This window comes from Larus michahellis, chromosome 2, assembly GCF_964199755.1.
Source record: "Larus michahellis chromosome 2, bLarMic1.1, whole genome shotgun sequence".
In the NCBI taxonomy this organism is placed as follows: Eukaryota; Metazoa; Chordata; class Aves; order Charadriiformes; family Laridae; genus Larus; species Larus michahellis.
The window spans coordinates 155,093,058-155,117,417 of record NC_133897.1 but is presented as its reverse complement, the minus strand read 5'-3'; the positions used below and the strand labels follow the sequence as shown (position 1 = coordinate 155,117,417).

At 41.0% G+C, this 24,360-nt stretch overlaps 1 protein-coding gene across 2 annotated transcripts; it reads left to right on the top strand.

The window, feature by feature from the left end:
• Positions 1-9,047: 9,047 nt before the first annotated feature.
• Positions 9,048-23,414, top strand: DSCC1 (DNA replication and sister chromatid cohesion 1). 2 transcript variants are annotated; one of them, XM_074577735.1, is made up of 9 exons: positions 9,048-9,286; positions 11,913-12,081; positions 14,520-14,654; positions 17,141-17,231; positions 18,568-18,706; positions 19,685-19,737; positions 20,828-20,982; positions 21,546-21,694; positions 22,473-23,414. In XM_074577735.1, exons 1-9 carry the CDS (start codon positions 9,117-9,119, stop codon positions 22,579-22,581), a joined length of 1,170 nt encoding a protein of 389 aa, XP_074433836.1. In that variant the 5' UTR covers positions 9,048-9,116; the 3' UTR covers positions 22,582-23,414. The 2 variants fall into 2 exon arrangements, with proteins under 2 accessions (XP_074433836.1, XP_074433835.1); XM_074577734.1 differs by having other exon boundaries at positions 20,825-20,982.
• Positions 23,415-24,360: the final 946 nt, after the last annotated feature.

Sequence of the window (24,360 nt, the reverse complement as noted above, 5' to 3'; positions counted from 1 at the left end):
TTTCCTGCCACAGCAAACACCAAAGTAACCAGCGAAGCCAGTCAAAATGAAAAATCAAAGCCAGTAAAATACTAGATATGTCAACATTCTCTTTTATGAAAGGTCTTTGCAAGGAAGTGTTTGTCTGGGACCTCCTGGGTTCTCAAAACATTTACAGATTTCTTGGAGTGCTGAAACAATGAGATAAACTCTGCAGAACATGCTTCTAAAATAAATCAGATAGCACATTGTGCTGAAATATATAAAAGCGATTGGATATGACCAGTCCCTTTATTGAACCAAAGATAAGGTATTTTTGTTGCTGCAGAGAACCAGAATTCTTTATGGAGAAAGAGCTTTGCTGCAGCTCTGCACCAGGAAACTGGGTACCAAAGGATCTGGTGGAAGGAGGCACCAACAGACAAGCAAAAGCAAGAAGCAAAGCAAGGTCTTCTCAGAAGAATTTGGGTCTCTTGAAATGCAGAAACTCTTGAACTGCAGTGGGAACGCTGTCCTGCTCTCAATGTCTCAGCAGAAAAAAAAAAAAGCATCTGCAAATCAGTCTCTACTTGTGTCTGGGAAGAAAACTTCACCAACGTGCATTCACTGAGGGAAGAGGGGTGAAATGAGGATAAAAAGGTAGAGGAAAGGGCAGTGAACAGAAAAGGAATGCGGAGAAGAGAGTCCTACTAAGAACAGAAGTGGGACTTGAGCTGAAGAAAAGAGGGGGAGAGAATCAGGAAGGGAAGAGAAGAAGCTGGAAGAAAGACAGCAGCAACAGAGCCAGGCTGAGGTAGGAGGTGGAAGATATAGATTGTCTTTGTGATGTCCCTCAGAGCTTTTCCCCTCTGTATTACACTGTCTTTGCAGGTGGATGCTGCCTGTCTCCACAGCAAACAGCAGAGAGACCAGACCTTTCCTCCCTCTCTCTGGAGAGGAGCCCTCCAAATTGTCACCCTTAAAGATGTCAGTATAGAAAACTGGCCTGGCAGCACCTCAGGAGACCCACGTACTGCACGTCCCCACCATGGAATAGGATTGGCTACACCTGTCCTTTTCCTGTCACCCAATTTGGCAGACCCCAGCACCCACTCACCCAGGAATGGAACTTGCGCTGAATTTTTAATTAAAGATTTCTAAGTTTCTTAATTGTCTTTGATGTTTCTGTCATTCAAATTGTTAAATCTGTGGGGGGAAACTCATTTAGCTCTCCAAAGAGGGGTTACAGGGCAGTATCTCCCCTCAAGCCTCACACAACATCTCTTCTGAAGCAGTCCATGATGAGAACAGCCTCATCATCCACTTACCCAACAATTTCTCGAGGAAAGGCAATTCTGTTAGGTAAGGTCCGTGCCAAAGCTGATGCCCCAGTCTCCAACACCTAGAGGGGAGAAGATGAGAGGACAAGGTTCTCTCCTGACCGTACGAGCAATGAATTTATTTTCTGAGTCAAGAGTAACTGCAGATCTGAGAGGCCAAAACATCCATTGAATGGAAAGTTACTTCTGTTGTCCCGGTTATAGCTTACCACATGATGTCAAATTGTTTAGCATCTCAAGACATTAATATCCCTTGCGATATACTCCCTACTAATCATTACTCACGGAGTTGTAAGACAAAAATTCCACCTACTCATTGGCACAGTGATCACAATGGAAAAATGTCTGGCCCCATGACAAGCTCCAGTATTCAGCAGCAGGATAAAAAAACCTACAGGTGGAGAAGGTTAGGATCTACACAGAAAAAAAAATCAAAAATATAATCAAAAATATAATTGATACAGGATCATTCATGCATTAGGCACAGGGCCTAGTAATACCTGATGAGGGCGGGTAGATGGAAACCTTCAGAACAAAGTGTTTCTTGCAGAGATGTCTGCAGAGTTTTTTCCACTTTCATGTCAGGCAGATGGTTTGGGACTAAGAAGGACACGGGACTCGAAGGACTCCTAGGTATATTGGGGAGCAGGATGGGAAGGGTCCAGCCTGCTAATCTAACATTTTAGTGCCAGGAGGAAATCTGGGAATGACAAAATTGAGCCAACTGGTAATTCTTGGAAGGGTCCAGCCTGAAATTTCATTATTCAACATGAAGGAGGGTGAGACTAGAAGGCCCTACAAGCAGAAACAAGAGAAACAACTGGAATTTATCAGAATCAGATATGTGTTCTGCAGTTTATAGATCATGCCAACATTGGGGGGGTTTGGACAGAATTCTTATGATGTGCTCATTTGTATTGTTTTTTGAATTTTTCCCTGTGTAAGGCTTCTGCTCCTTTTGTTACATGAGCTTTTCCTATATTGGCTTCTTCACCGTCCTCATTTGAATTTTCATACTGCTATTTTTCACTGTCATTTTCCTGCACCACTCTACTCCTCCATTGTATTCCCTTCACAAATAGAAATTTTTATGCATCTTCCTGGTTGTTTCTTTTTTTAAATTTTGCATAATATGACTATGGTTTTCACATTAATTACACTATTTATTTATTTTAGATTCATACAGATATTATAGGTATGTAGTTTGCTGGGATATACTTGTAATGCTTAGCCCTAGCAATGCCTCAAAAATAATAGTAGATTAACTGCAAAAAAACTTTCTGAGATTATTCTATGTAGATACTAGTTAATCAAGCAGTGAGATGATAATTTGCCACATGACACATACTGATGTCTACTATGTCACTATTAATAAGGTCTCCAGAACAAGCCTTGAAATTAGCCACAAAACACTCTACACAGTATTTTTTAAAAATTACATTTAATTCCATTTACCTGTAGACATTTATCTCCTAAATACTAATGATAACACTGTTTCAAATTATTTTAGCAGCAGGTGTATTATGTGATTAAATTTTAGGGCTCGCAGTAAAGTATTGCTGTTAATTTTGCCGACTAGAAAAATAAGCTGAGTTGGAATTACAATTTTTGCTATGGTAGAAGCACTCTGGAGATCTATCCAGAAAATGTAGATGGAGCAAAAGATTTTCATGTACTCATGCACTAAATGGCATCCACACCTGTCATATACTGTAAATCTAGAAAGTCCGTATAATTAACGTACTCTTGAAAAAAATGTCCTGCTCTTTCATGCCAAGGTTAAGAAAAAGCATAGCACCTTCCCACCCAGTGCACCAGCGTTTACACTTACTCTGTAGCACAGAATGTCCTGGATGACTGGCTGAGACTGGGAGAAGCTATGAATGTAGGCTGGGTACCAGCTTGTTCAGGTTTTACTCTGCCTTATCAGGAATGACATCCGTGTGGCATGACTGATCCTCTGGCTTTGTTTGCAATTGTGTATGCTGTCCTTGCAGAGAAATGACGAAAGAATGAAACAGGTATCTAAGCATTAGTTGTCCCATAAGTATTTGGGCATCTGGGTTCTTGTTTGTCGCAGCTGTGAAACTCTCAAAGTCATTTCCTAACTGTGGTGATGGTGTTTGTGCCCCTGCTATTTTAGCATGTGCTCTCCAGCTTTGTGCTTCAGTGTCTCTTCTCCGCTGTTTCCAGCACAAAACCAATTTTATGTCACTGAGATACTCCAAGCTGTTGTAGAGTTTACACAAATATTTAGGTTTGGTTCCAACTGTTTATTTTCTCCTAATTTGAATATAACTGAATATAACCCTGTTGGCCTATTAAGAATGACAAGACAGCACTTATCTGAGGTAGCAATGAGCTATCTGGTTATTCTACTAATTGGCTGAAATTCTCCCTGATGGAGTCTTGGACACGTTACCTTCTGCTTTGTGGTGCTTTGCTGGCTGACATCATCAGGTATGGCAGTTTTACTGGGACTACTGGAGCATAAAATATGCAAGTCATTGCTTTGCTATTTTAGCTATTCTTTAAAAAGAAACTTTAAAAAAAGTAAAAATACGTCTAACTCAATAACCAACGGAGAGCAGAAGAGCGTGTGCTCTGATATTTAGAGGATCTGAGTTCATTTAGGGTCCTGAGTTACAACTAAAACCTGAACATTGTGATTAACAGAGACAAGCATATCTAATCTTTATGAATTTGGCTAACTCTTTTGTGGATAACACTCATTTTGACTTCTACCACATATCACAAGGTCCACGATGTGTTGCACAGAAAGGCCTTCTCTCCTGTTATCCATAACTTTCTGTTCATTTCAGCAGTATTCCCCAGTTCTTACATTTGAGACAGACTAGAAAATCATTATTCAAGATATGTGTGCACGATGGATTTATACAATGTCACAAATATACTTCCTGGGTTTTGTTTGTTGTTTGTTTTTTTCCTCTTTCTTGCTTCCCTAGGAAGGAAATGTAGTACATTCATTGTAGACAGTTATTCTCCCAGTGTCTCACAGGAGTCTGCGATATGCCGAAACGACGTTCAGAGCTCTTGTGCTCTAACTCCAGTCCCACCTACAGGTCCAGCTGCCACGGTCACCTTCTGTGTTGAAACAAAATGGGCACATTCACCGACAGGTATTTCTAGACAGTGAAAATATGTCATTTAATGGGTGAAAACATAACATGCATGCTAATTTTAAATACTGCAGATGCCATTTCAGCTGAAAAAATAAACCCTTGAACTAAGTTTTGTGAGGCTTTAATCAAACTGAGCCTCTCTTGTGGAATAATCTCCAAGAACTGTAACTGTGAATTCTGTAATTATCACCAGGCTGATAACATGTTACAGTATTCAACTTTGGTGCTGTGCCAGTTTTTCCAGTGCTGGCTTTATTATATTTTTACTTTCACAGCTACCTAGGTTGTGCTTTGAAGGACATTCAGAAGTTTCTAGTGTCCACATCTTTCTTTGACGTTTAAACAGACCATTTCATGTAGCCCAATTTTCTCACTACATTTTACTGTAGAGCTCCCAAGCTCTTGAACTGAAATCACACCTGGGAAGTCATCCTCCTAACGTGCTGCCTGATGACTAGAGCCTGACACTGGTAACGTGCACTGTTGTAACATATGTTCTGTTATGTTATCTTGCGGTTCATTGTTTTATGTCTTTGTGGAGTTTTGGATTTATTTGAACTTCCTTTCTTTGATTTGTCACAGCTGCCCTTCATTTATTTTGCTGTTCACATCCTTGATGTTTGAGTCCTGGGAAACATTATACAGGGCCAGGAACTTCAAAGGCAAGACTATAATAATCTTCAACAATCCATTTTCTGTTATGCTAACATCACTCAACCTCAGTCAACCAGATTCCGTTAACACTAATTTCCATTAACATTAGGCAATTGAAAAACTACACCAAACCTCATCTTTCTTGAGACTTGACTTCATTCCTGGCTTTCCTCCCCAGCCTAGCTGAGGGTACAGGCTGTTTAGCAGTTCAGTCTACCTTATACTGAGACCTGTTAAAAGAAGTGTACCTTTCAGCTGCACGCTCACAGCAGTCACTTAAAGCCTCAAATGTGCACCTGGGGGAACTGACTTCAGTTGGTGATCAGTTAAATTGGGATGTCTGAATTAATTCCTTCCTCAAGTCTTTCTTCCATTCTGCTGCAGGAAAGTTTCATCACAGCTTGTACGAGGATATTACATGCTCCTGAACCCTGACAGTTTCAGCCCATCATACCAGCTCAAAATGCAAACAGTAATCATTTGTGATACAGCAACTCCAGAGCAAATAAATAATCCCATAGCATCATTATAAAATAATTTCAGGATCCTATCAAGCTCCCTTATCATAGCATGTATTTCCTTATAAATTGACAGCAACATTGAGTTCAGTATCTCCTCATTTTCTCTGCAATCCAAATTCATTGCATGATTCTTCAGTATTTCAAGAAACTAACTTCATGAGTTCCTATGCAAACCAGTTTTTGTCAGTTAGGTTGCTGCTCTAGAGCATTCTCAGTGAAAACAGAAGCATAATACAAGTTGTTTCCTGAGAAATTTGACATGTTTCTTATAGATTTATGGCATTCTGGGGTGCATCAAGAACAGTGTGGCCAGCAGGTGGAGGGAGGTCATCCTCCCCCTCTACTCTGCCTTGGTGAGGCCGCACCTGGAGTACTGTGTCCAGTTCTGGGCTCCCCGGCTCAAGAAGGACAGGGAACTGCTGGAGAGAGTGCAGCAAAGGACTATGAAGATGACTAGGGGACTGGAACATCTCTCTTATGAAGAAAGGCTGAGGGATTTGGGTCTCTTCAGTCTGGAAAAATAACAGCTGAGGGGGAATCTTATCAACACTTATAAATACTTAAAGGGTGGGTGTCAGGAGGATGGGGCCAGGCTCTTTTCAGTGGTGCCCGGGGACAGGACAAGGGGTAATGGGCACAAACTTGAGCATAGGAAGTTCCACCTAAACATGAGGAGGAACTTCTTTCCTTTGAGGGTGGCAGAGCACTGGAACAGGCTGCCCAGAGAGGTGGTGGAGTCTTCATCTCCGGAGACATTCAAAATCTGCCTCGGCGTGTTCCTGTGCAACCTGCTCTAAGGTGACCCTGCTCTGGCAGGGGGGTTGGACTAGATGATCTCCAGAGGTCCCTTCCAACCCTATGACTCTATGATTCTATAATTCTATGCATGTTTTTGCTGATAGGCCAGTTGGCTTCTGCCCCTCAGAATGGATTAGAGCTGCTTTCCCCTAAGTAGGGGCTCCAATATATTGTCCAGCCACCGATTTCCACAAAGCTTCTATGAACTTTACCTGCCAAATTTGCCTGAACTTGAACAGCAACATCCAGAGTGGTAAGTGAGGGACAGGCAGAGAAAGATGTCAGGCAGCACAAGCATGTACGTTTCAGCTCCTTAGGAAACAAGATAAAAAGCATTTACAACCAGAACTAGTAAGATAAACAAAACTGGTTGAAAAAATTAATAACTAGTACAAATGTTCCTGACCACAGATCAGTCCCAACTCGTGAATAACATTTAGTGATTTTCTTCTCACTGGGTTTTTGTTACGTAGTACAACTCTTAAGATACAAACTCCATGAATTCATGCCTTGGATTCAGTTCCTTGGCTATATCAGCATATCTTTTTTTATTCCGCAGAATGAAAGTGAGAAAGGAGTAGAAGCAGGCATGCAAGATCATTGGAAAATTGCACACATTAAGGTATAAATTAAAACCAGCATAATTAAGCTGCCATTTAAAGAGTTAATGACTGTGTGAGCATTTACTTGGCAGAACAGTGATTTTCTGGTTTACCTTAGACGTGTGTAGGAACAGATTTACATTAAAACAAAATGTAACATTCTCAAATAAGGCTGTACACATACCAGCTTGCACCTATACATTAGTAGAAACTAGCCAAAGTCAGAGTGCCTCAGGTTTCCTGTGTACACAATGACTGTATTTTCACCTTCCAATAACTGAAATAAAATATGAAGATATGATACATGTCTGAGTCTTTAAATAAGCCACTGCACATGTGATAGAGGTAACTGCCTCATTACTTCAGTCAGTTTTCTCCAAGGCCAATTGTCTCAGTGGTGCCGCTCAGGCAAAGGACCTTCTAAAGGCTGAAGATGCCTGACTCAGTCACATATAACAGCAGCTGCTCTCTGCCAGGTGGGTACAGAACCGAGCCAGCTCCATCCCACTGACTCCCGCTTCTGTTTCCAAAACAAATGTGGTACAACCTCTTTGTCTGGGTCATGTGGTGTTAGGAGCACAAAATAATTATTTTTTATCTAATGCACACAGCAGACTTACACACTACGAGGCTAAGTGTTAATATGCCCTGCAGCAAATCTCAGTGAACGTTTGGGGAGCTCACCATGCTGGATGAGGTGGGGAAGATGCATCCCATGCTGCTCCTTGCAGAGGACTAACTCCCAGTGATGCTGAGCTGCTGTCTTCTGAGCCTCCGCTTTTGTTTTTATCTTATGGTTTACAGATGTCAATAGAGCTCCTCTTGAATCTCTGAGCTGTGGGCTATTTCCATTGTAATAATCACGCTTGCCTGTGGTTTTTACTCATCTGTCATAGCTTTAGCTCAGGCACTTCCTCACAGCTTCCTCAAGCAGACGGACCCAGCTGGGCCCCAAGTCACAGGGAGATGAACCCCTCCGTGGAGGCCGTGCAATCCCTTTCCTAGGGATCATGTGGCAACAAGAGGCAGCAGATACTTGTCCTTGCTCAGGCTATCCCCACAGCTGTTGTAACAGACAGAGCAGGGGTGGGTGATGCCGGAGTCCTCCCACCCACAGCCAGGCCCCGTAATGGCAGCTCGGGTAGTCAGCCTCCTGGCTGGAAGGAGGAAAGGGAATACCTAGAGAGTGCTACCTCAGTCAGAGATGGGCAGGGACTCCCATATTGGGCCTGTTTTTGTTGTATTCTATATTTTATTTAGGGCATTTTGTGGATTTTTATGGCATTTTACTGGCATATAGTGGGATTTTATCGCAGCCCAGCCTGGCTCTAGTGCAGCCAGACAGAAATCACAGAATCTTAGAATCGTCTGGGTTGGAAGGGACCTTTCAGATCATCAAGTCCAACCATCAACCTAACACTGACAAAACCCGCCACTAAACCATGTCCCTCAGCACCACGTCTACCGGTCTCTTAAATACCTCCAGGGATGGTGACTTCACCACTTCCCTGAGCAGTCTGTTCCAATGTTTGGTAACTCTTTCGGGGAAGACATTTTTCCTAATATCCAATTTAAACCTCCCCTGGCCCAACTTGAGGCTGTTTCCTCACGTCCTATCGCTTGTTACTTGGGAGAAGAGACCGACCCCCACCTGGCTACAGCCTCCTTCCAGGCAGTTGTAGAGAGCGATAAGGTTTAGCCTTTTCTCCAGGCTAAACAACCCCAGCTCCCTCAGCTGCTCCTCGTAAGACTTGTTCTCCTGACCCCTCACCAGCTTCGTTGCCCTTCTCTGGTCTCGCTCCAGAATCTCAATGTCTTTTTTGTAGTGAGGGCCCCAAAACTGGACACAGTATTCGAGGTGAGGCCAGGATGTTTGTCCCGGATCAGACCCTCCGGGCTGGGCCGGGCCGCTCCGCTGAGGAAAGCGAGTCCCCTCAGCGTAACCCCTAAAGTGTTGCCGCCCGCCCCACCGACTACGGCCGGGCGCATCGCAGTCAACCAGAGAATCAACCCAACCGACGCCCGCCTCCCGCGCCGTCCCGCCCCCGGCACCGCCTCGCCGCGGGCTTTCGGAGCGGCCGTGAGGCGGCGGCGGGCGCCATGCGGAGCCGGGCGGAGGTGGATGCGACGCTGCAGACAGCCAAACTCAACCCGGCGGAGCTGCTGCCGGCTGTGCATTGCCTCAGCTTCGGCCCGCAGGCCGGCACCGGCGACTGCTGCCTGCTGCAGCTGGAGCCGGGCCTCTGCGCCGAGCTGGAGGCGGGACGCAGGTACGGGTGGTCTGGGGCGCCCCCTGCAGGCCGGTGTGTGTCGCCGCGGGCCGGGACACGTCCCGTCGCCCGTTGTCCCCCCCCCACCGCCGCCCCGTCGCCGTTTGGGGCCTGGTGGCCACCACGGCGACCCGAGGAGGGCCTGAGGGACCGGGACAGGCCCGCCCCGCGGCGGGAGGCTGGAGTTGTCCCCCTTTGCCCGTGCGTGAGGGAGTCGGGTGGAGGTGGGGCAGGGCCTCCCGCTGTCCCGTTTTCAGCGTTAACGTGGCTCTTAAACGTGGCTTTTTCCAGATTTTTATTCTTCTCATCCTGTTCGCATGAAAGTCTGTGACTTGTCCCTTAAACCTGTCTCAGTTTAATTGGAAAACCAGTAACTTCCATAAAAAACTGGACAAAGCAACCATATCCAGCACTTTGTGCTGGATATTTATAACACATCTAGGCTATTTCAGCAAAACAGTTGTTGTGTGCATTGAAAAAAAAAAAAAAAAAAAGAGGAGATGGGATTTGGGGACGATTTAAGTATTGCTACAGCAATACAAGGCCAGAAAGCAATTTTGGGTCCTGCTCCCAGAGTCTTCAATCTGATGGAGTATTAGAGTACCAACTTCAATAACAAAGTTTCCCACTTCTGTAGGCTGTTGTATTGGTCCCTGTTCTCTCTTTTTGTTTGGTTTTGTTTTGTTTTGTTTTAACATGGAAAAATTGCTCCGGCCAAAACAGAGGACAGTTTCTTGCCAGGCATATGAAGATAGATTCCTAAAAATTTAGGGTTAGGAAAGGAGATTATGTCCTTGAAAGAATCCCACTGACTTTCAGATTTTCCTACTGGAACTCTTGAGGTTGGGTGGGTGGCAGGGTGCCTACAAGTTAGACAAACAGGACAGCAAAGGACATAACGGAATCCTGGGCTGCATCAACAGAAGTGTGGCCAGCAGGTTGAGGGAGATGATTCTGCCCCTCTGCTCTGCTCTCGTGAGACCCCACCTGGAGTACTGCAAACAGCTCTGGAGCCCTCAGCACTGGAAGGACATGGACCGGTTGGAGTGGGTCCAGAGGAGGGTCACAAAGATGATCAGAGGGCTGGAGCACCTCTCCTATGAGGTCAGGCTGAGAGAGTTGGGGTTGTTCAGCCTGGAGAAGAGAAGGCTTGGGGAGACCTTGCAGCAGCCTTCCAGTACCTACAGGAAAGCTGGGGAGGGACTCTTTATCAGGGAGTGTAGTGATAGGACAAGGGGTAACGGTTTCAAACTGAAAAAGGGGAGATTTAGATTGGATGTTCGGAAGAAATCCTTTACTGTGAGGGTGATGAGACACTGGAACAGGTTGCCCAGGGAAGTTGTGGATGCCTCATCCCTGGAAGTGTTTAAGGCCAGGGTGGATGGGGCTTTGAGCAGCCTGGTCTAGTGGGAGGTGTCCCTGCCCATGGCAGGGGGGTTGGAACTAGGTGATCTTTGAGGTCCCTTCCAACCCAAACCATTCTATGATTTTGTAACAGTATTAGCATAGGCATTTGGTAGGACATCTAACTCTGGACCAAGAATAGATCTATATAAGCTTTTGATACTGTTTTAAAATTTCTGCCTTTGTTGCAATGCCAGTGACATAATACTTAAAATTATACAACATTAGAACTCACTCTAAAGAAAATAGTCCTCAGAGAAGTATGTTATTAAGCCTGTCCATAGTGCAATATTGATAAAGTGTCATTGCTTAGAGGCCTGAATCACGCTGAGGACCACTTGCGGAACAGCTGAGCTTTGTTCATGCATGCAAGCTTTTGGAAGCAAGATGAACAGTTCGATTAAATTGAATCCGAGCACTTAATTTAATGTAGCCTGGGAGGAACTGAATTCCCTCTTGTGGAAGGACCTTCTTCTGGTCCTGCTTCAGTGTTACTATGTTCTCACTAGGAATCTCTGTTTAATCTAATATATGAGCTCAAAATGGGGGTTTGCATTGATTCTTTGTACTGAAATGCTCTAGACGATGGTTTTCTTTCCTGCTTGGAATTACTTGCAAGAAAATGTGTATGCTCTTTGAGAGGGAATAATCTGAAGGACTCTGCACAATAGACACAATTTCTGTTTGCTTTCTCATTTCACAATGGGCCAGTTTCAGTCTTCATAAAGAATAGAATAGACTGTTTCAGTTTGAAGGGACCTACAATGATCATCTAGTCCCAACTGCCTGACCACTTCAGGGCTGACCAAGTTAAAGCATGTTATTAAACAACAATTCTAGTTGTAATCTAATTTCTAAGATTAGTGAACTAGTTCAGGCTTTAAGCATCACCTAATCAGTGTTTTAGGGGTTTTTGTGTGAAAAGGCAGATTAGGAGGTTTGATTGTGATCTGTATAAAAACCTTTCAAAGTCTTTCAGAGTGGGAAAACTCAAAAAGGAGCGGAAAAACATGTACTTACATTAATAGATATGTATTTTAGATTAATTGACAATTATGTCTTTATATTTTGGTATACTGTGACTGCTGCTACCAAATTGAACTGCAGTTTATAACTTCTTCACCAATGCATAAATGTGAAAAAATATCAGACAAGTTTAATAGGTGTTCATCCTGAAACAGAGGTATAAATACATCTTTATTTTTGGCTATTTTTTTTTCAGCCTGGTAATCCGTGGTGAAAAGGATGAACAAGCAGTGTTGTGCAGCAAAGATAAAACTTATGACATGAAAATAGCAGATACCTCAAATATGTTGCTGTTTATTCCTGGTTGCAAAACTCCGGAAGAGCTGAATGGAGATCAAGCGTCTTGTGATATTATTCATTCACAGGTATGTCTCTCTGGGTTTTTGTTTGTTTGCTTTAATTCTCTACTTTTTTATTCTCTATAATTTCTTGCATTTTATCCAAGATGCTTATGTGAAACCCAGCTGGGATTCAGTTGCCTAAACATAGGCTACTAATGCCATTTTAGATGCCTTGTGGTATTGGTCTAGCTTCGAGCTGCCACTCCAGAAGGACGTGAGTCTCCTGTAATTTCTTTGTATATTGAACAGCCCCAGAAGGATGTCTTTATAAATATGCTTTATACACAGGGGGCACGCTATACCTTAGGGTATCCAAAATGGCTCTAGGGCCCTTCTTTAGGCCACTGAACTTTATCCATAATGTATGATAATTATTGTTTCTAAGAAGTTAAAACTTCAGTTTATTTTCAGTGGATCGTAATTACTTGTGGTAGGTATTGAAAGCTTTCAAAGAAAATCTAATTTGTCAATATTAGCAACTATTTTTAAAATAAGCTGTTTGCAAATTGATTCTTAGGAGTGCTTTAGCCAAAAGACAGATTATACCATGTCATGCCTGAATATTATTTTTTAAATACAGAAATATATTCAGAGGTGACTCTTTCAACCAGCATCTGGAAAGATTTGTTGGAGTTAATGATCTTAGAGTTTTCAGTTTAAAGAATTAATTGTTCTGTGCTCTTCTGAAGCATAGTTAATAAAATTCTGCTAAAAATAGTTAGGCAAAAATTATTATTAAGTCATTATTTGCTGTAATGTATATAATGACATCATTGAGGAGTAATCCTGCTTGTCCTTAGATGAGCGTAATAATCAAACCAGCATAATTTCTTCTGTGAAGTCATCAGTTCAGCTAATAGAAAAAGTTAATTCAAACTAAAGAAATTAATGAGAAAGTAATATTCTTCCATATTCTTTTTTTGCTATGTTTAATGATCTCACTAGTCTTCTGAAGTCACGTGTGTCAACATAATGTAAATGTGATTTTTGCTAAGGAATTCTTTTTAGAGTTTTATTTCTAAGAGCTTTCTTGATGTTTTCAAAAATGTTACACGGTGTGTTGACATTGCAAATTGTGAAACATAGCATAAGATACTACGTTTACTCAGTATTTTGGGGCTTAACTGCTTTTCTTCTGCAGTCTTGGTGCTGCTCTTTGTACCACTTGCAAGGGTAACACTCATAGTCAAAGCATCTGCCATTTTATTCACTTCAGCTCCAGTTATGAGCTTTGGATTATAAATTAGAATTATTTATCTTCTTTTCTGTGCAGAGTACCTTCTTGTTCATTACCGAATTGCTCAGAAAAGAACTTGGTAGGAAAAAAAATGTAACACTTTGGTAAATGCTATTTGACATGGAGGAAAAAAAGCTTAGAAGTTTATCAGGAAATTAGTATTTACCTGAATTTTGTGCCAAGCAAGCTACAGAATAGTTAGATTAAAAACGGAGAGCTTTCTCTGTATTAGAATTTGCATAGGACTTCTTCTACATATAGGTGGTTTGCTTATGGTTGATTTAAATGGAGAAATGTTTTAAAGATCCGTTTGGGTTTTTTTAATGGATGACTTTAAAAACAAAAAAAAGTAGCCTGGTAAAGCATTTGGGGTACTTTAAAGTACTGTCTGGAGGCTTTTTCATGGAGGCTTTTTTACAAGGGGCTAGTGGTTGGGTCAGGAGTCACAGACCTGGAGCCTGTTCTGCCTCTGCCATTCTGTACCCACTTCTCTTGGTTTGGTAAATAGCAGAAACAATGCTGAAAGGCCTCTGATACACTGTCCTCTTCAAAGAATGTTCTAGGAAGTCTGAGCTGTACCCCATGAAACACCTCAGGATTACTCTGAAGGTAAAGTTTTATTAGATTAGTGTTTTTGAATAGATTACATCTGTGCTTCCTGTTGCATGCTTTAAATTTGTATGTTGAATTAGAGTAAGGAACAGAGGTGTCTTGTTAGTTGTGTGCAAGTGTAGCTTCCTGTCTCGTTAATGTCTGTTTTACTTGAGCTTAGTGGTATGATGATTCATTAAGGTGGAAAAAGACAACGAAGTAGATCCCAAGCACGGGAAGAAGTGGGGAAGATAGAAACAGGGTAATACAGGAGGGGTTTTATGGCAGTAATATAACTTAGTATTAAGAGGAAAAGAGATGTTGAGAATTGTGCAGGAATATATCCCATGTTGATATTCTGTCATTTGCATGTAGAGATGAGGTGTTCCCTTTGTCATGTGCACTAGGAACATATTTTTATCAGCCACCAGTGGATTTTTATTCTTCATTGCCTGCGGTAGACTTTTTTATTGAAAATATTACAATGATTGTTTCATCTTTAAAGTAATTACCCTATTAATAAATTCTTGTTCTCAGTGACTAGATTAACACTTTTTGCTGATAATTTTTTGTAAGCTTTGAATCGAAGTGGTAGATTAAGATGTTTTAGGAGCCACTGTTTTTTTTCTTGTAGATTGCTGGCTTCTCCAATAACTACTGGGAATTAAGGAGATGCCGACCTAAACTGAAGAAATTGAGAAAGCTTTTAATGGAAGATCCGTATGAAGGGCCAGATAGTCGGAAAGATCAGACTTCGACGTTTTCAAAGGTAAGTCAGCTCTGTAAATTACTTTCTTGTAATTGATAATGGGCAAATTAAAGTGAAGATACATTCTTAACTAGAAAAATACCTTTGTTCCCATGTTCCACAGTGCTGCTTTGAGTTAATTTTTTTTAAGCCTACTATTCTAAACAATTTGGTAATTATTAGCACTTCCATGGAGTAGCAGGTATAAGCAACCTTTTTTTAAGTGCTAATCACCAGTGGAGAGATCTGGACTGTGCAGCATAGGATCTCAGATAAAAGGCTTATAAAAATCCTGTAGTTTTGTTAGTTTGGTTGGTTTTCCTTTTGACTTTAAAAACCAGAAATGGTTGCTCCAAAGTATTTTACACTGAGGCTTGGTTGAAGCTGATACTAACAAACCATCTGTGTGTGCTTGCATGTAGAAGCATAGATGTTACTTTTCTCCCCTGGAGAGAAATGCTGCCTCTCTCTGGATGATTAACAGTCTAATTTCTGATAAGTTTCAGAATCTTTCCCCCAGCATTGCCTTTTCATTTTTCCTACCTACTCCGGTCTAGGTATAGAAGGACATAGCGGCAAAATACAGGATGGCAGAGAGAAAAGGGCTTAAATTGTCCAGAAATTATAAGCATTGACAAAGGCTAGCAACACAAAAAGATGTCATATGCAATAAATAGTATTTATTGATAATATTAAATGACTTTTACAAAAACACGTCAACGTCCCCGCAAACATCAGTGCCTAGTTTGAGGACTGATCTTCTCCATTTGTTTTGAAGGAGAATGTTTCATTTATTGGCTTACTGAAGAACAAGTAGATGTATCTGATAAATGTAGACGAATCTTAGCTATTCCACTAGTGGAACTTTAATTCGAAAGCTCTCCATGAGAAAGTTCTCTTTTTTGTGGGACTAATTCTCACTCTTTAATCTGTTTGAAAACAAATTACTGTGTTTTGCTGGCTTACTGTAAGCTTCTCATGGTTCTCAGTTCGTACTGTATCATACATGGAGAACTACAGGAAAGGAACCATAAGGAACTATCGCACTATGAGGAATGACTGTAAGGAAGCCTGATGCATAGTGATGTGGGGCTAGTACACAGCTTGCTTAGGATACACCAAATTAAAATCCTGGATTTTTCAGTGAGATGGTAAGGCATATTAAAATGATTGAATGCGTCTGAGTTAGTGTCTTTAATATGTTTCTTATCCGTATCTGGAAATTGCTGGTATGGACATGATGCAAGTCAATCCATTCCACTTTATGTTTGCAAGGTTGATGTTGCTGATAAAAGCATCATAGCTGAGAGCAGTGATTTTTGTAAAAGAGCCGTTGGAGTGCTAGCCCAGCCTCGGAGGGAACAAATGCCAAGGACTCCTGTCTAGGGTCCTATCTGAATGGCAGTATCTAACTTGCAAACACACTTGCATACTGATCTGGCGATATAGTTGCTCTAAATTGCTAGCAGTGTTTTTTAAAATACTGTATAATATGGTCATCACTTGCCGAAAAACTGATGTGAGTTCAGTGCTGCTTAGCCTGATGATGTTTCAACATACTGTCTAATAGGAACGGCATAGCAGGAAGAGGAGACTTTTCTGTATTTATTAAATGCTTTTTTAACATGTGGATGTTCCAGACTTAGCGTTGGTTTGTTCCATTTGTGTTCCCATAGTCTAATATATCTCAAGAACTTAATCAATTTTTTTTTCTTTTCTGATAGGAAATAGTCTTATGCTATTATCAACAAAACCTTAATATTAGAGTTGATTAAAAAGGCTGTAAGGTGAATAAAGGAATTGATGAAGCCCTGTTTCCTATGGATTTAAGTCTGCTGTTCCTTCCCTTTACTTCATTCCTCATGATACCTTCTGTTCCTCCCACGTTTCCTAAACCTTTACCACAGTGTCCACAGCAACCGCCCATCTCCTGGAGTAACTCTGCTCCAGGGAGCTGTATGTACGGTGGCTGGGTCTGTGCTACATGTCTGCTAATTGGTTAGCAAGCGCCAAAACACAACACACAACTGTTGAGGTCATGCTGGAGGAGGCTTGCCCTCACTGGAGGTACTAAGTTGGAGTTCTGACTTCTCTCCAAAAGTGATAAGTGATTCTTGTTTTGCCTTTTCTTCGAATTTCTTTGAAATATGTGATTTAGGAAAGACAGAACACATTCACTTTTCATTCTTGCTGTGATGCTTTACTTATGATGCCTACTTGTGCTAGTTTGACATCCTGGGAATACAGGTATATTACTTATGCATGGCACAAAGACTTCCCTGTAGTTAGACTGGTTTTTATATTGAATAACTCTTTGAGAAAGTGTTGTAAGTTACAGGAAAAGTTTCAGAGAGTGTGGTAAACAGTAGAAAATTCAGAGTCTGGGGAAAAAAAGATCAATCTTTTTTCTTTTATTATATCTTATAATGCATTTAGCATCCTTGCTGAAGCAAAGGAGGAGTAAGGATAACCTGTTTTATTTTCTTCTTTTTTTTCCCTTGTTGCAGTATACAACAGAGGATTTGTTAAGTCTGATTCAAGCAAGTGAAGAAGAAATACTGCACCAATTGCAGATTATAGATGCCTGCAAAATTGAAGGTATTTGTCTCTAAAGAATATTATTGCCTAAGAGGAAATAACCCTGCTTTTTTTTTCCCCCAAAATATCCACGTCTCCTTTTTCTAAGGCCCATTCCACATCCTCGTCTTTCAGTGTGCCAGTTCCTTTGAAGTACTAAGATCTGCTCACATATTTCCTATATCCTCTGCTACTGTGAAGCTAATCAAAAAGGTAAACCAGCAGGCATCGACCAGTCTGGTTCTTTCCAGGTTAATTCCTTCTTTGCTTCTACAAACATGGGCGTCAGAGTATCTCACCCACAGCATGAATATTTTTTGGATGGTTGCCCTCTTCATGGATGAGTCGTTACTGCTTTCTGCAGTTCTAGAGGCAAAACCAGCTGATCCTTAGGTAACCCCAGCCCTTTCATAGTCCTTTCTTCCTCCCAGACTGGGTTTATCTCAGTAGTCTTCCTACCGTATGAGGCAAGGCTGGAGCAAGCGCCTCACCTTGGGACAGGTCCTGTTCATCCTTTACTTGGCCAAGCACAAACCCTTACCTGTACACTTGGTCGCAGCAGTCCTGGAGTTATAGAATAATACAGGGCAGAACTGAGCTCTGGAGGTTATCAGATCTAAACCCCTACTTTAGAACAGGGCCAACTTGGAGCTGGCTGCTCAGGGCCTCAGTTGGTCAAGGTCTGAGCATTTCCAAGGATGGAGATTGCATAACCTCTGTCCAGGCTGTTCCAATGTTTGACTATCTGCAAGGGGAGAAAATTCCCCTAATAACCATCTGGGATTTCCCGTGTTGCAGCTGGTGCTTGTTGCCTCCTGCCCCATCACTGAGCACCACTGGGAAGACTCCTGTTCTGTCTTCTCTATACTGTCCCATTAGGTAGGTGAGGAGCTCACAGATTACTTTCCTTGTTGTTTACAGCTGCACAGCACCGTTGTACCAGGTCTCTGCTTTGTCACGCCTGGATTTCTGTGGACTTGGCTGGACCTGAACTGCCACTTTGCAGTGCCAGTGCAATCAGTTCTGTTTGTGCAGGTCTATGCCTGAATTAATTATTAGTTTTTCCAGATCTGATTCATCTTGAGATGGGATTTGTAGTGTCTTTGTATCTATGGCAGTCAATCTACATAAACAGTTCTGAATAATTGAGATAATTTTATTTCTGTCTTCTTTACATTTGCTTTTGCTATTCTGTTCTTTTTCTCAGTTTTAATCCTGAAAAGGACAGAATGCTGTCACCGTGCTTTGTAAAGGTGTGACCTAAATGTCCAGAGTCCTGTAATATATCTTCAGGGGAATAGCATTAAAGTGTTAATGTTTTCTTTCTAACATTGCTTTGTGGTTCTCTATTTCGCAGGATACTGGCGAATTCTAGAATTTGACTATGAGATGAAACTCTTGAATCACGTGACTCAGCTAATAGACTCAGAGTCCTGGTCTTTAAGTAAGGTTCCTTTACGTACCTGCCTTGAGGAACTTGGACCTTTAGAGCCCAGGTAAGCAATTACTTTTAGTGATGAAAATTGTCTACAATCTTTATTAACTATTACTAATTGCAATCATTATTAATTATTTATTAGAATTACAGTCTTATAACTCTAGATTCCAGTTACCATGGTGTTAATGATAGATTTTCTTTTGCTCAAAAATATACAAGGGCACTAATACTTTAGACAGACAGGTTTGTTGATTTTAGTGTCTATTGGTAATATTTCCATTGATTCAATAGTAGAAACATTATTGCTGAATTGTAAATGATGGAGGTAGCATGTACTTAAGCCACAAATTACTGACCATCTTGAAATACTTGTTCTGAAGCTGTAGCTAGCCAAATATGTTTAGTTTACCTCTTGTCTGAGATGGGGTTATATTTTCTGGTATAATACTGAATTCAGATCTCAAGAGTTGAGTTCATTGTATTGCCATTTGGAGTCATGAAATAATTTAAGATTATCATTCAAACAAAGTCTTACGTTTACAACATGTGGCATTTTCTATTTATTTGGCTTTTGGTTCAAAAAGAAATCTTGCTTTACTATTAGTGTCTGCAGTTAGGCTGTAATTTTATGCTAGAGGTCTAGAAAAATGCCTGCTATTCAGTGAGTGATAAAATTAACTGCCAAATTTGTGACTTGCGTTACTTCTCATTGGAAAGAAGTGATATTGCAAGAGTCTCTCTTTCCCCATTCTCCTTACGCCTTTTAGTCTTTGTTAGTTATAACAAGAAAGTGGAACAGATGTTTGGGGATAACATGCTGAATTAACTCCCGTCTGTCTTTTTTCTCCCTTTTTCTCCTCTTTTAACTTACTTCTAAGTCTGTATCAATTTGTTCATTTCAGCCATGAAGATGTGTCCCATCCTCCATTTTCTTTGACTTATTTTTTCTTACTTTACCTGTTCCTTCATCTTGGTAATTGTTTCTGTAATGTCCTTATGAACATTTTTAAAACTTGATTTATGAATTTTTTTTCAGAGAGATGATAGAACATATTCTTTTAAGCTATGGAAGGAAATACATTGATGATGGTAAGTTTGGGGAAGCAAGCATATTTTAATCTTGCATAAAGGAAAGAGTTATTCATGAGTAAATGCAGATTTTGTGAGGATGGCCCAAACAAATTAACTTGCTACAATGCCAGTAAAAGAAGGGAGCAAATAACGAGCCAAAAATCAGTAAAATTGTTAGAGAAAGTTTCATAGGAAAAAGGACTATTAAGCTGTACAAGACAGGGGAAAATCAGGAACTATCAGAGGTACCTGAAGTGATTTATTAGATGTCCACAAGCCACAATGTTGTGACCAAAGACAGATCACTTGTAAAATTTAGATGTAGTCTCTCTTTAGATACCTTATGAGGTCTCGGATATCACACATCTAAGCAATTAATTGTGCTATTGTGAATAGTCAGTGGCATATAGATCTCCCTGAATTCAGCTTGTCTGAAGTAGACATCTGCTTTTGGTCCCCTGAACAGCACCACAACATCCATCAATTGTATTGATTAATACAATAGTCCCACTATTGGACTGAAGCCCATACAATACTTTGTAGTATATTTAGGCAGGTTTCACAAGGCGCAAGTTTGAATTGCAGGAAGCCCAGATAACTGAAAAAGTGGAAGGATGTGTTTATGCCTGACATTGTTCAGAGAATTTTAGCCAAGTCAGTGTGGAAGAAAGTAAATTCTCATTATTCCCTTCATCATCTCGTATTATAAGGGCAATTAAGGGAGTGAAGGTTTTGTTTAATTGCTCAACCACGGAGAGTAAACACTTTAAAACAAGCCATTCAGAAATAGGAATGAAAGCTGTAGGAGAAACAGTGTTACTGTTGAAGGGGAAAAGATGGGGAGCAAAAACATGTATTGATATGAATAAATACTGTAGCTTGGACAGTGCTGCACACACACGTAATATTCTGCTTAATCTGTTCTTGAGAATGAGAAGATACCATCATTTATCCAAAGTAATACCAAGTTAGGTTACTCCCTGAGGAAAAGAAAAACCAGGATACTTGGTTTGTAGAAGAGTAGAACAGAACGGTAATATGAGGCTGTTCTCTGTTCTTTTATCAAAAAGCAAGCACCCAAGATACACTGTTTTTTGTTTCTCAGCAGGGGAGGTTTACTTTGAAATGCATGAAGACAAAATATGCAGAGCTATAGCACAAATGCTTTTGCAAAATGCAGTTAAATTCAATCTATCAGAGTTCCAAGAAGTCTGGCAACAAAGTGTCCCTGAAGGGATGACAGCAAGGCTTGATCAGCTTAAGGTAAAAACATAAAGAAGCATGGATTTTTTTCGTGGGAAGGCTGCTAACTGACGTGTCATATGTATATTTTATCAATTAATGGGGATTGATTGTGTTATTTCTGTCAGCTTTTGAGTTAAAGTACATTTTATGATATCCTCTAGGAGCATCAGTAGTCTGGAATCACGACAGCTCAGGTTTCTGTTAGTCTGGCATGTTTCACTGTTTGAAGGAAAGTTGCAGCTGTACAGTTAGTACTTGTAACTAGAACAGAAGCTGAAGCAGTTGTCAAGCAGGCTGTAGTGACAGCCAGTAAAGTAGCAAGCACTGTGGAAATCCTTCTGCTCAGAGGAGACATAGATGTTGGGACTTCATGAATTTCCTCCCCCCTCCTTGTCATAATGGAAATGACAAATACTGCCTGTAAAACAGCACCTTTAAGATACTTTTTCACTCTGCCTCTGCTGCAGTTTTAGGCGGCTTTGGAGGTGCAAAGGGCAACTTGTATGGATTATTGCCAGAAAGAAGGAAGTTTTAATTGTTTTGTCTTTACTTAACACTTTCTCTCTGATGCTTATCTACAGGGCTTGGCTCTTGTGGATAAAACCTCAAGACCAGAGACCATCTTTCTGCTAAAAGTAGAAGACTTACCTGAAGACAATCAGGAAAGATTCAACAGCTTATTCAGCATACGGGAAAAGTGGACAGAAGTGGACATTACCCCTTATATACAGTAAGCATATATTTCTTTATATTAAAATATAATTAGTGTTATACTCTTCCCTTTTTGCATAGCTGACTTCTTAACAACTTTGATTGCCACTTTCCTTTTTAAATGAATAAGAATTCTATATGAATAGAATCTAGCTGTGGGAACTGTAGCTGTATTCATTGGATTTAAACTTGTGTAAAATGCTGATCCTACTAAATTTAAATGGGCGATAACTCTGTCTTATTTGATTGAGGGAGACTTGACTCAAAGGATAAACCCCCTGACACAATCAGTCTCTACTTACAACACAAGAACTGTAGAGCAATAGTGCTTCCTATACTGTATCCTTTGCTCTTTTGGTGGTTAACGCACACACTACAGTGCTACCTGGAAGGCCCAGCCAGGGTACATGTGATCTGATACAGATGGTAACCCAGACGTAACTGCATCAAACCTTTATGAGTGGCTCTAAATTTATTGTAATATAATTAAGTAGTTCAAAGCTAACCATTTTGCTAGATTGGAAACCCTTTAGAGAACCAAAAAAAAAACCAAACAACCCCCAAATCCTTGTTTCTGAAGTAAATGATGTAGTTTTGCCTGTTACTTAAATGTCAAGCCAAGTTCTAAACTTCAGGCAATTTAAAACATTATGTGACAGTTATGGTAGGTTTTTGTTGTGTTTTTTTTTTCTCCCAATACCCTAATCCAGTTTATTGCTATATTTACAAATATCACAGATTCATTTTGGCTGAGAATATCTCTAATGCCCTTGTCATCTGCGTTCTTTCCTCTATAGGGACTTATGTGCAGAGAAGCAGACAGTTGGTGCTCTTCTGACAAAATACGCTCGCTCCTCAACGCAGAATGGTGTTAAAGTGTATAATTCTAGAAGACCCATCTCATAACAAATATTGTTTTAAGAACTGAGAATGCGGAATTGGAGTAACAACAAATGTTGCTTCTTGCTGCCTTCTGGGGAAAGTTGTCAACTGGTATCATACAGTGTTCTTGAGTTTAAAGAGCTAAGCTTGCACAAGTTGTGTTTTCTGCTCAGCTAAGTAGAATGTGAGGGCGCTTGCGTCTTCTAAGAAACTATAGCGTAAACAGCCATGCCCCACTTCCTTTGCCCACCTTCTTTTTCCTGTGTGTCTGTAGTTATGCCAGAAGCCAAGCTACTTGAATACACTTCAGCTTTCTATCCATAAACTGAAGTCTGACATTAAAAAATAAAACCTCCTTGATAATAATTAAATCAATCGAACTGATTTCAAGAGCAAAATGGAATGCTTAGTCTTTTACCCATTAGTGAACGTTCTTAAAGATGACCATTTCATTGCAGTGTTGACATTTTGAATGCTGCAGACCTTGACAAGCTCACGAACAAGTTATTCCTGTCTAGGACTACACTAGTCTTAATTTTGGAAGGTGGTTCTTTTTATGGTCATTTCTGTGTATAACATTGGCACAAGCTCTTGACTCTTTAACACTTGGCAGAATTGCCTTTTAAATATTACAAAAAACCAAATTGCAATCAACCGTGAAGATATGAGAGAATAGTTGGACATTGTGTTATGAACTTCCTATAATGGCCATTAGAATGTAGCTGTGGTAAAATGTTTTACAGAAGGCTACCTTTGCTTTTTAAAGAGAACTTATAAAACCTTGTAATATGATTATTTTTTTTAAAACTTTGTTATGGCAAATAAATGCACGTTTAAATTGTGCCTTGAAAACTTAAGGTGGAATATTATTTTGTGTACAGCAGTGAAACAGGGTATTTTTATAATATTGTCATAAAGTGAAGTGCCTGAAATGGAAATTTTGTAATCATTAGAAATGATTGTTTGCATTTGTCAGTGAACCAGAGTTTAATTGTCAGTTAACCAGAGTGCCAGAGGGACGGGATGTCATCCAAAGGGACCTGGATGAACTAGAGAGGTAGGCCCAAGCAAACTTTATGAAGTTCAACAAGGCCAAGTGCAAGGTCCTACACTTGGGTTGGTACAACCCTTGTTATCAATACAGGCTGGGGGATGATGTGATACAGAGCAGCCCTGGGGAAAAGAACTTGGAGGTACTGGTGGATGAAAAGCTGGACATGAGCCAACAATGTGTGCTTGCAGCCCAGAAGGCCAATCGCATCCTGGGCTGCATCAAAAGAACTGTGGCCAGCAGATCCAGAGAAGTGATGCTCCCCCTCTACTCTGCTCTCGTGAGACCCCACCTGGAGTACTGTGTCCAGCTTTGGAGTCCTCAGCACAGGAAGGACATGGACCTGTTGGAGCGGGTCCAGAGGAGGGCCACGAAGATGATCTGAAGGCTGGAGCACCTCTCCTATGAGGACAGGCTGAGAGAGTTGGGGTTGTTCAGCCTGGAGAAGCGAAGGCTCCAGGGAGACCTTATAGCAGCCTTCCAGTACCTAAAGGGGGCTTATAAGAAAGCTGGGGAGGGGCTGTTTGCAAGGGCATGTAGTGATAGGACGAGGGCCAATGGTTTTAAACTAGAGCAGGGTAGGTTTAGATTAGACATTAGGAAGAAGTTCTTTACAATGAGGGTGGTGAAACACTGGCACAGGTTGCGCAGAGAGGTGGAGGCCCCATCCCTGGAGACATTCAAGGCCAGGCTGGCTGAGGCTCTGAGCAACCTGATCTAGTTGAAGATGTCCCTGCTTACTGCAGGGGGGT

Coding starts and splice junctions, on each gene's coding strand:
- DSCC1 (XM_074577734.1), top strand. CDS start 9,117: ATGCGGAGCCGGGCGGAGGTGGATGCGACGCTGCAGACAGCCAAACTC. Junction 17,232..18,567: donor AGATGCCTGCAAAATTGAAG/GTATTTGTCTCT, acceptor TCTATTTCGCAG/GATACTGGCGAATTCTAGAA. Junction 21,695..22,472: donor GACATTACCCCTTATATACA/GTAAGCATATAT, acceptor TTTCCTCTATAG/GGACTTATGTGCAGAGAAGC.